Source organism: Nylanderia fulva, unplaced genomic scaffold (assembly GCF_048542155.1).
Source record: "Nylanderia fulva isolate GAGA-0341 unplaced genomic scaffold, ASM4854215v1 Scaffold21, whole genome shotgun sequence".
Classification (NCBI taxonomy): domain Eukaryota; kingdom Metazoa; phylum Arthropoda; class Insecta; order Hymenoptera; family Formicidae; genus Nylanderia; species Nylanderia fulva.
Window position 1 is genome coordinate 702,062 of NW_028190275.1, and position 12,986 is coordinate 715,047.

A 12,986-nucleotide genomic window follows, 5' to 3' on the forward strand; every position below is an offset into this window, starting at 1 on the left:
AAAAGAATTAATAAAAACTTAATATATTTTTTTGAACTTCTCATTTTCTTAAATTTTATAAGTAATCGAACTACCTTGCATTAAATTTTTTAATTTTTAATTTAAGTTTTTTTTGTCGAATATAATGATTAATATATCAGAATTTTATTTTTTTGTTTTAATTTTAATCAATAGTAAACTAGTTAATAGTAAAAGTTAATCGTAAAAGTTCGCAAATATATAGCGAAAACTCACTCGTATGGAAATTCAGCATTAATTGCGCGAATCTTTAAATCCTTGTTATCAACCCAGTAATATCTTAATTGAGAGATCCATTCAAAATCATTGACATTAGTTATCTTTTGTTGAATCAATTTATACAAAACATCTTTGGCGTGAATCTCAATTGTGATCACAGCTTCCAGCATCAATCGTTGAATCTCGGTTTGCGAACCGCGTATTAATATCAGTAACATCTCCAGCTGTAAAATATTATTAAATTAAATAAAAAGGTGAACGTATATATGTATTGTTCTAAATTTGTACATTATATATATTCTACAATGTTTATCTAAATCAAATTTTTTTAATTATAAACGAAAATGTAAATATATATATATATGCATAGACATGTATGTTTACTATACATACTTATATGAGTATCTCTATTTAAGTAAGGAATTTTGCAATGCATATTTCATGCAATGTGGTAAAGTATGAGAGAATTGTGTTAATAATTCCTCCTTACTCTGAATAATTAGTAAATTTTTTATCATATAAGAGAACATGCAAAAATGTGAGAAAAAATGTGTAAATCAAGAGATACATTTAATGAATTAGACACAGTTAATGAATTACTTTATTTTATTTTAAAAAATGCAAACAAAAAATAATTTGTAGTCTTGTATTTTAATGAGACCTTAATATCAATCGACTTATTGTTCTTGTTAGCTTACGACGATATTTTTGGAGCGATTTACTAATTATCGATTTCATATTTCTAAAAATTGAATTCACAAAATGGATTGTGCGCCAGCTTACGAAAATCCATATCATACAAAAGTGTGCGAAAAGAACAAAAGAGAATCGATAATTAATCGCGACAGCAGAATATTCGATTATTCCGCCTACACAAAATAATAGGGAGAATGATAGGAATGAGATTGAGAATCGAAAATAGCAAGTTGAAAAATATTAAATAAAGGGGATTATGTACAATTCTTTTATACATTTAACTATTAATTAATTACATAGTTACTAAATTATATCAACGTCAGCCATTCTCAGAATTCTAAAACAGAATCAAGATATGACATAATAAAAAAATCAAATTAACTTGGATAAAGATATTATTTAATTCATTCAGAAGATATATTTTTAGATCTTATATTTAGCCTCACTTATCTTATAGGAAAGCAATATATAATATTTACGTATCACGTACGTGTAACAACATCAGATTATGATAATCCGGCAGAGTATTACTTCTAATGCCCTCTTCTACATGGGCAGTCCAATACGTTTGACTTCCACAAAGAACTACCTGACCCGGCCACATGTACATCCATTGTTCTCGCGATGTCGTTTCTACTGTTTCAAGGGCTTCGGCGATGAGTTTTCGCAGAGTATTACGCATTGTGTCCTCGACCTCTCCCAACCAATTTTCTACATTTCCCTCGGGATAAATCGATGGTTGTAACGCAACCTCTTCGTATTCGGCGGAATACATTTTTGTTACCCTGAGATCGTGCTCAAATCTCAATTTGCTTATATTTTCGAAACATTTTTTCAGATATGGCTGTATCGCCTGGACGTTCTTAGATTGAATAATTATCTCTAAGAGTTCATCATCGCTTAAGAAGAAGAAGCGTGGGAAGATCATTCGCTTTGTCTCTAGATAATCTGATAGACCCTTCTGGACGATTTCAAGAATCAACAAGCATTCCTTCAGACTCTCCAATAAAATCTTGTCAGCGCAGGTAATAATTATCTGCATTGAAATTGTTTATTAGTATAAAATATTATAAAATTTTTATATATATTTTTATATATATTTTTATATATTTATGTCATCAGAATCTTTATATATTTAAATTTTTGTTATATTACAGAATAACATTTAAAGAATATTATATTATTTTTTTGCATAATATTTAAGTATTACAAAAATTATTTATAAAAATAATTGTATGTGCATTAGAAATAAAATAACAAAAATAATTATAAAAATGCTGCGAATATATTCTTTATGTTTATTTTAAAAAGTATAAATATAAAGTTTATGTACTAGTTTTATTAACATTAAAAAGTAAATACAAAATTATTACAAAATGTAAATTATGTAACGAATAAAATCAATATGATAATATTTAATTATTTGCATAAAAATTAGTTACGGTCTTTTAGTTATTCCAATCAGTAATAGTACATCAAAGTTGCTGTAAAACACAAACAAAACGACGGATAAATTCAATGTGATACTATATGTATATAATTGTTTAACAGCTTTTCAAAACAGTTCAATCAAAATTAACAAGATTTATATTAAATTAATCTGTTTAAGAAGTGTTTCTTTCAATGTAAAATAAATTCAATTTAATATTAAATGTATTTTTTTCACGAAGTGTTATCTTCATTTTAATAGTATTTTATGTAGAAATAGACGACACAAGCGCGCGTTTCGCGTGCTCTTTTGATATCATTTTTATTGTTTATTGTACAACTGGCAAATTGTTAATCTTCAATGACAGTTGCTTGATACTATGACCATAATTTTAATTCACCGAATTTTTATTATATGTATACATAATTTTAATTTATTGAATTTCTATTATGTACATAATTTTAATTTGCCGAATTTCTATTATATTATTTGAGAACTATTTTGTATAGATACATCTTTTTATATATTTTTTCTCATTTTGTTTAGTTTAATCAAATATAATTACGTACGCAAAGAGAAATTATATTATTCTTTGATAATAAAACCTTAAATTACAACGCTTTCATAAAATTATTATTGCAATGCATGCATAGAAATATATATTTATTAATTACGCGATTCATAAAAATTCAATATTTAAATCTTTAATAGAAAATACAAACAAAGAAATACAATTTTCTACAAAAGTAACAATTATAAACTTCCATTTGTTCCTATCAAAGAGATATATATATATGTACTATTGATTCAATAGAATATAGAATAGATATAGATAATAGAATCGTTTGTGATTAAATATTTACGCTTTCATTAAACTCGCGCGAGACTCTATACTCTACATATCCATCACGTTGCGCGGCTCGCGCGAAACTGAATCGCGTGCGAGGTATCGCGAGCGCGAAGCCAAGATCACGTGACCGTGGTCCCTCTAGTCATGTGACCACTGGTCATGTGACCATCGGTCCCGCGCTCGCGATACCCGTACGAGAATCAGTTTCGCGCGAACCGCGCAGCGTGACAGATATATGGGGTATAGAGTCTCGCGCGAGTCTAATGAAAGCGTAGATATTTGATGATAAAAGATTCTTATAGAAAATTTTATTTCTTTGGAATTCGACGGATAAAGAAATGTATATGAAGCATGACGTTAAATTAATTTTACGTACATATGAGCAGTCGTATGCATTTTTCATAATTCGTCTCCAGTTGCGCTCCATTGTATTGAATTTTTTCGTTTCTACGGGTAATTGCCGATTTATATCTTCTGACGAAAATATCGGCTCTAAATACATCCATTGCCTGCACATATATTCTATTGAATCAATAGTACATATACATATATCTCTTTGAGAGCAACAAATAAAAGTTGAGATATAATTGTTACTTTTGTACTTCTGTCCACAGCGTGATCACTTCCTGAATTAATTTCAATTTAGCTTCCCATTCATTGATTTGGTTCTCAAAGGCAGCTTTGAAAGGACTAAAACTAAGATGCTGAGTATTAAGCATATCATCGTCCAAATGAGAGATAATCTCATCGGAAATCTTCATTATATATGTACCTATATATACATATAAAAGCGTTAAGATATTTATTTACATTATAAATAAAGCAATGTGTTATTTATGTTACAAGAATTAATTAAATTAGTTATTTATTAATGGGTTAATGTTAATATTTAAACTTTTTAAAAAAGTAAAAATATATAATATAACATATTTTTAGTTTTTCAGTTAATTGTTTTTATCTGTTTAAATCATTAAATAAAAAATTTTAGTAAATTAAGTTTTTAATTGATTAATAGATGTTAAAAATATTAGTTAAAATATTGTATTTATTAAAAATACATATTTTCTAATAATTTGTTCCTGTAATATTGAAATGCATTAAAAACTAAACGTAAAATTTAATATTTTAGTGTTTGTCAAATTCCAAGTATTAATTTTTTTATTTGTTAAGTTATATATATTCTACAATTTTTATTATATAATAAAATGCACGAAAGATAGAATAAATGTAAAACTTTATACTTCAGAATTAAAATATAATATTCAAAAATATACGAGAAAGAAATTGTTTCTTTTGCGTACCAGTATTTTTATAAGAGAGAATGTCCATTGTGATTGTTTTCCATTTAGTCATCATTTTATCCAGTTCATCTTCTATCAAATATTCCTTTGCTGCAGCTTCTGCGACGGTTTTCACAGTATCTTCATATTTCATCGCACCGAGGAAGAGTAAGCTCTTAAAAGTTAAAGTTGGTGTAAGTTCCATTTGTATGCCAATTTGTTTAGAAAGTTCTTCAAAATGTCGAGCTTTCATTCCTGGATCTCGCAAAGCCTGTATTATACCGATGCAAGGCTTAAATGCTTCAATTTGATCTCTTATAGTGAGCACTATAGCAACTATTTCTACAATTTGCAAAGAATACATCAAATTTACATCGCAGTATCAATTTCTCTAGGAGCAACTATAATAGATTCAAAATTCAATGAATTTTAAACAAATTATATTGACCTACTTGGATTCTCTTGAAATATTTTCACACAACGCGACATAGCTTTGTGCATATCAGCAACTATGCTTTCAATTTGATTAGCATCAATGTTTATTAGAGGATTCTCCATCCACACTTCTTGCCATTTTAACCAATCTACATATTAAATGTAAGAATTGCAAATTTTTTAATTGATTATAACTAATATTGAAGATGATATATTAATGACATAAAAAGAATTGCTTATAAATTAACGATATTTAACGATAGATTAATTCTGTAAAATAAAATAAAGATAATAAATGAAATAGAATAAAATTATAAATAACATTAATAGGAAATACAATGGAAATAAAATACGACAATAAAAAACAAAAAATAATTATAAATATAAAAAGTTTGATGAAAAAATTTCGTGCCATATAAATAATACACAATACAAAGATCTACAATATTTAGTTATAAAATTCAAATCTTATTATTTTATATATAGAAAAATTTCCTATTTCTAATTTTTGCGTAATAAACATTTTTTTCATCTAATTACCGGATGCAGTTATCCATAAAATCTGATACGGTTCAAATTCCCTCATCAATTTGTTTAATTGTTCGAACGGCACGACGTTCATGCCAAACAATTTCTGTCGCTCGTTTAATAATAAACTCGATTCTTGGCAATCATTTATCATTTTCCAGATTCTCTTTACTTCTACGGCTATTTCAAGTATTCTGTTGATATCCGTTTGCAGTGCTACATTTGAAACATTTCCCACGAGTGTGTTGATTTTCTCTGACAGCAGGATTTCGTCCTGTATCTGCGCCTTATAAAATTTTTCATATTCATTTGCGAAACGTTTTCTAGTCTCTTCTATCTATGTATAATATATGAAAAAATGAATATATTGGAAAAATGTGTTTCTTGGAGATGCATGTATAATATGATTTTAGTAATATGTGATTAAAAAGATAGTTTTTAATCATAATATTTATATAACTATATATAGATTTTTTAAGTCAAAAATTATTTATTATAATTAATAATTTATATATATTTTTTAAAAAGTGGTTATTCATCTCATACTGACGAATTACTTATTCTATAATTTTTTAAATTTTATTATATAGAGTTTTAAACCTTCTCTTTTAATTTTAAATAGTACTCTGTCTTTTTTTCTCTTTGTTATAATAATAACATTCGATATTTTAATCTTTAGCAAATATTTAAAGATATCAAAGATATCAGATTTTATTTTTTGTAAATTTCAATTTTAAATAGTACTCTGTCTCTTTTTCTCTTTGTTATAATGATAACATTTGACACTTTATTCTTTAGCAAATATTGAAAGATATCAAAGATATCAGATTTTATTTTTTTTAAATTTTGCTTATCTAATGTTTTGATTAATCAAACGTTTTTATACGATAAGAAGCAATTGATTCTTACATATAACAGTATTTGCCGAGGAAAACTAATAGCTTGCCATTTAGCTTCGAAGTCTTGATCTGACAGATTCCACCAGAAGTGATCGAGAATATCATATTCGTGTTTCAGCTTCTGTACAATTTTATCCAGAGCTCTCACCGTTAATGGTATGGTTTCCATCCAATCTTGTTCCTCGAATAAGTGCTTAATATTGCGTGGTACTGCCTTTAGCCTCGTTCTAATCTGCATATAATCGGATAAAACGATATCGATTTGCGTCCTTAGACTCTCAGTGAACATAACGAGCAATTGTGTGCAACAGTTCTGTCGTTTTTGTATCAAGAATTGTTTAAGAGGTCGGACATTCACGCGGAAGGGTCCTATGACAATGTCCTTCGGCAATGTCAATTCGAGAATCGATTTCATCTTGAAGTGAAAGGATATTTCATCTTTGATTTCCGCAGCGGTATGATCCACTTTTTTGAAATCTCTGTAAAAGACAATGGTTCGAAAAAAATAATTGGTGTTTACAGATTTTGTAATCGACTTTATCAATCCGAGAAATTGATTAAATGACTTTGTATCGCTCGAAGCGATTTAAACTCACTCTACATATTCTTCAATGTTCAATTTGTAAATTCCTAAATACTGCTGGTATTCGTTCGCGTACGCCTTGAGGGATATTACGGTCTTCCGATAAGCGGCTCTCAAACGATCACGAACTTCGCAAACTTGTTTCTCCAGTAAGCCGACTGAACTAAGATACAAATCTTTGGGAAACTTTAGGAAGGATAGCAAGAAAGGGTGAACTTGCTTAATTTGATGACATTGGCTCAGAGAATTGTCAAGCAGAACTACGATACGATCCTAAAAATTGACAAACTAATTAGTCGAATGTTTGCTTCTTATGCACCATTTACAATAAAATTTGCAATAAAATTAATTAATTATTTTTATAGCAAATATATATGTAATAACTTTAAATATGTTTATGTATGATTTTTAAAAATATTTTTTAATTTAAAATAATTTGGGAACAAATAATCTAATTTATAAATTAACACGTTAAAAAAGTAATTCAATATCCATACCTCAAATGATTCAAGATCCGTTAAATAATAAGCAGTTTTATCATTCATCATGAGATCAATATTGAAAACAGGATTCACTGGAGGTTTAAATTGCGTGTTTACGAGATCATCTCCCCATGTAAAATTTTCGTCAATATTTAATGCACAAAGCGCTGGAGTTTCCAACATTTCTAAATACAGAGCAATTGATTTCTCTACCAAATTCCGAAGCGCATTCTACGATAACAAATAAAATATTATAATCACATATTAATTATAAAATTCTGAATCTTTATTAATTACGTTCAATTAAACTTGTAAATTGATATTTTACATTATATTCAATATGTTTTATTATATAAAAAATTATATTTTATAAATTTAATACTTTTATTTGCAAAATATTTTAAACATAATTAATAATCTCTATTTTAATATTTTTCCTCATTCAACATATATTACTTTAAATTGTAATCATGCAAATACTTATTTTATTGTATAATATATTATTTATATAATAAAACATTCTTATATAAAATACAATTATTTTTTTAAGATTTTGCTACGATTTTTTTGATAAACAATACCTGCATTCGATATGCAATAAGATCCATAAATCGTTTCAATTTCATTACATTGTATACATCGTGCCTTCGTTGTTTAAGATCAAACCATCCTTTTCCGATATCCCTTAAACATAATCTGACAGACTGAACAATCTTTTCCACCCACGTTTCTTTTAAATACTTTATCACTGTGGCAGTTTCTTGATTCTGTTGCGATTCAAATTCTGATAGATATATAGATTTTCCATAATTCGGGATAAAAAGACACAGATTCAACACGTGAATACATTCGGTGGCTACGCACTGCATAGCTTCATGTACTTCCGGCACAACGTATAGTATTACCCAATGCACAAAATTTTTCGTTTTCTATGTAACAATAATATTTAAAATAAAATTCTTGATTAATTTAAATGTAAGTCAAACACGAATATACTAGAAAGATCTCTATAAATACTATAAAATCTTCCATTTCTGTGTAAATCTTCGATGAAGCAAATTCGCAAATGTCATTGATTTCTCTCCACATAATAAAATTAAACATTCCCGGTTGTTTCTCTATGAGAGGTCTCCACGTAAGGTCGCACATAACGCGACGATATTCCAAAATAATTTCGTCTATTAACTAAATGTTACATTAAAGTTTCATGATATTAATAATTAGAGAAAGCAAGTAATATCAATACAATTATGTATTATACCTACGCTGGAAAGATATTTCGATTCGTATTTCATGGAACCTTGTCGTGTAGCTGATAGGATTATAAAATCTTGTTGTTTTTCATCGAGTGTTGGCATACCATCTATTAGCATACAATCCAAATAAAAGTGATATCTATGTAAACAATTATATCATTTAAATATTACGTGAAAATCTCTATTATAATCTTAAAATTAAATATTACATTAAAATATTTTTAAAAAATTATATATTCTAAAGTCTTTTTAATGTTTAAAAGTCTTCAAAATGATTAAAAAATTTTCAAATATTTTAGATTAACTATATTATAATATATAACTAAAATTCAAGAAACTTTATGTTGTAAGATAATGCTAAGTAATCATATTAATATTAAAAATTGATTAATTTTTTAATATGTAAAAAAGATTTATATTTATATCGAAATCTTTAAATTTTGTGCGTGTATTCAGATATATAATATATATATACAGATTAACCTAATACTACTTTCAGCAATTTGTCTTTGTTTGATGGCATTAGCTATCCTTTGAGCAAATTGTCTGGGATTCTCTCCTAAGAATCGAATGTATATTCTAGGTAGAAGGAATTTTCGCTTGAGAGCGTCCAAAGTGAGAACAGTCCAGAGTTTCCGCTCATTATCGTAATCCGTAATGGCAGCAGGGACCCAATTATACAAATTACTTAGTATTCTATTATCACGATCGAATATTCGTTCTTTGTGTACAATTTTCTCAACAAATACTGAGGCTGGTAACGGGTAACGAACACCATCGATAATGCCTAGATTTATCCATTCATCTGTCGTTCTATCAAATTGCAAAATATTACAAATTTTGTATTAATACTAAACTTTACTAAAATAAAATAATATGAAATATGATATATTAATAATTAAAATTTAAAAAAATAAATTAATATTAAATCATTGCTTGTTTGTACACATATATTTCTAAGAGAGAATAAAAAAGATAAAGACATCTTAATCTTTAAACAAAACTATACAACATAAATTTCAATTTATTTAGATCATAAGTATAAATTTTGATTTTTTAAATTCAATTATAAGTTTTTTATTGTATATGTATGAATACATATATTTGCTAATAATAATAATTTGTAATACAAAAGCTTGAAGAGCTTCAATATCAGAGATTTATTTGAGCATCATACTCGGCTCGTAACTTATTTCAATAGCCTGTATTTGCTATGATTTACCTAATTATTACTCTCTGGTATAAAGCTACGCTTCTGAAATTTATTACCATCCAAATTTACTAGAAACATGAAATTGAGTTGCAAGTTTCTGTAACACACCCTATTTTGCTACATATATTACGAGTATATGTATCAAATTGCATAATCCCGCTAATAGAATAAAGCATGTCTTATTTATAAACTGTCATCTTGTTTTTTACCACAAAAAAATATCCGTTATAAATTAATATTTTATCTTTGATAATTCTATATAACAACATAATATTCTTCAAATAATTGCAATGTGTCCTAATAAATTCTTTAAACTAAATAATTAAAATAAATGAAAATTAAGTTAAATAAATAAAAAAAATTTAATTAATTAAATTGACAAAATGCATTATTGATAATTTATATTTTTAGTAATACGATATGTAGAAATACTTTTTTTTCGACATCTTAAATTTATTAATTTTTACAATTTATTATATCGAACGTATGCAAATATAATGTAATAGATTAAAAAATATAATAAATTACATTTTATATATTATTCTTTAACATTTACATCCATTTATCGTTTTTTTTTATTAGTACGTTTACTTAATTACTTTCTACACAAAGTACTTTTATTTTATTTTTTCTTGATCACTTATTTTAATTCTATAATATCTACATATCCTAATGTGTGCATCATATATATTATAATTTTAATATCTTTAATTTATACGTGAAACACACGCCATTTTTCTTATTTAATAAAATCTGTAGAGAAATATAAATATAATGACAAACAAATGTTATTCAAAATATAACATTAGTTCTCCAGAAAATAAACTTAATTACTATTATACATATATGTATAATAGCATATTTCTCACCTACAATCATATTCTTCATCGTCAAATAATTCCAATGGTAAGTAATTTGCTTTGGAGTACAAATCGTATTTCTTATCGTAGGAAAGTAACGCACGAATTTTCTCAGGCGGCAACATGTCATGCGATTTAACACCTTCCGCTTCTAAAGCATCTTCTATTTTGAGATTTTTATACACCCTTCGCCTTCTTTCCATTTCAACATTACGCGGCAGAATCTTTGATCCAACAGTATATTCCATTTGCACTTTTGGTAGAAATGTCTCCGCTGGAAAAGCCTTCATTCAAAGAGATAAATATTCAGAAATTATTAAATATCAAATATATTTTCCGATGAAAATTGTATGAAATCAAGAATTTATATGCGTTTTGTTACCTATATAATAAAATATCATAAAAACTGTTAGGTAAATATTACGAATAAAAATAGAAAATATCAATCGAAGTAATAATAAATTAAAATTTTTGGCACAACGCGGTTAAATATTATTCTTTTTTTGTATTTATAATGAAGCTCATTTTTACGTCATTATAAACTTTTTTTTATTTTTATAAAATATGATTAATGTAATTGTTAACACATTTCTATAATATATTACATATAAAATTGACAAAAATACATGTGAAATAAATTAAATAAAACATGTTAATCAAATCAATAAAAGATTTTTGCATAATTATGAATTTGCGTACGATAGACTTATCGTCAGGGAAAGTCATCCATCGCTCTGCTGCACCAAGATAAGTATGCGTTTTCTTTATTTTAATATCTTTCACAATCGGACTATGATGTTCTGTACGAATTTGCCACACAAGGTTGGTTCTTCTCGAAGCAGTAGGTAAAAGATCAATTGTTTTAGTTCCTGCACAATTCATAAAATTATAATATGTCATATAAATATAATATATATAATTAAACTTCAATCTTTACTCAATTGCAACAGTAATAATTATTAAATTTTACCTGTGATAATTTCTGAATAATAACCTCTTCTACGAGGCCGCATACTATTATTTTCAATATTCTTAATATCCATTTTTAATGCATACATTAAACACAAATATGCGATCTTTGATACACATCTATATTAAATATAATTACGTCTTTAAATTATAACAATTACTAACATAATAATAATTATATATTTTATACATTTTCATATTATTTTCAGAGTAAGCTCATCCTCGAGAAGTTTGTTATATACTTCGCGTGTTATTGTCTCTTGTTTATTTATTCTCGATGAAGTTTGTTGTATACTTCGCGTGTTATTGTCTCTTATTTTGCTAATTAAAGAAAATTGAGTTATAATTTTAATATTCATAATCGATTATAATACATTCACAATCATATTAATCTCATCTTAACAACGTCGTTAATAAGTGATATAAAAAAACAACAAAACGCAAATTATGCAATAATAATTCAAAATTAATTTATCAAAATTAATTATAAATTCCAGAAATATAATATTTGAGATGTATTTATTTGCTAATAATATATTAAATATTATAACAATAATAAATCTTATAACAATAATGAATTAGCTGGCTCGCACTTGGTGTTCATCTTTTTGTGTGCTGTACGCACGTGTGTAATATTATTTCGCAAAACGCAATCGGAACAAATATTGTGAAAGAATACAATTATATATAAATACTTTGCGGTTATTAATAATTATTTAATTTTATGATTAATAATTTGTAAACATATCGAAACAATTATTGTATCGCGCGCGCGGGTGTGTGTGTATTTCATGGAATTTATTTATTTGACAAGAAGAAATTGAAGGCAAGAGATAACAAAATTATATATTATTTTATTGCAATATTTATAAACAATAATTAACTTTTGTCAATACTTAAATTTAAATATATCTTATATGGAGCTTTAACTTATTCTTCACTTATTTAAATGTAATATATTTATCATTTTTGAATAAAAAATGCTGGATTTAAAGTAAAATTTAAAATAATATAGAAAAATAATGTTTTAAATAAAACTTAATCTTAATAATCTTAATTAACAATAAAAATAGTTTTAATATCTTAACAATATTTATCCTTAAATTATTATTTATAAAAATAATAATATTTATGAAATGATATTATATCATATAAATGAATATTTTTTATAAAATGATAATTTTATATATTGTGTAACGTTTAATAATTTATAAAATATCACTTTGTGATTATGAGTTTATGTTTTCAATTTTTCTTAATTGATAAGAA

General features: G+C 26.0%; 1 protein-coding gene across 1 annotated transcript in view; it reads right to left on the bottom strand.

Moving 5' to 3' along the window:
* The window catches only part of LOC114930627 (dynein axonemal heavy chain 1), a 97,084-nt gene extending 85,293 nt beyond the window's left edge, over positions 1-11,791 (bottom strand). Inside the window, 17 exon segments of the mRNA XM_085482654.1 lie at positions 235-461; positions 1,424-1,969; positions 3,589-3,721; positions 3,807-3,984; positions 4,514-4,834; positions 4,945-5,076; positions 5,468-5,792; positions 6,365-6,833; positions 6,951-7,210; positions 7,435-7,650; positions 8,001-8,348; positions 8,437-8,604; positions 8,685-8,814; positions 9,159-9,488; positions 10,758-11,032; positions 11,448-11,617; positions 11,719-11,791. Of these exon segments, the coding sequence (XP_085338780.1) occupies positions 235-461; positions 1,424-1,969; positions 3,589-3,721; positions 3,807-3,984; positions 4,514-4,834; positions 4,945-5,076; positions 5,468-5,792; positions 6,365-6,833; positions 6,951-7,210; positions 7,435-7,650; positions 8,001-8,348; positions 8,437-8,604; positions 8,685-8,814; positions 9,159-9,488; positions 10,758-11,032; positions 11,448-11,617; positions 11,719-11,791 (4,301 nt within the window).
* Positions 11,792-12,986: the final 1,195 nt, after the last annotated feature.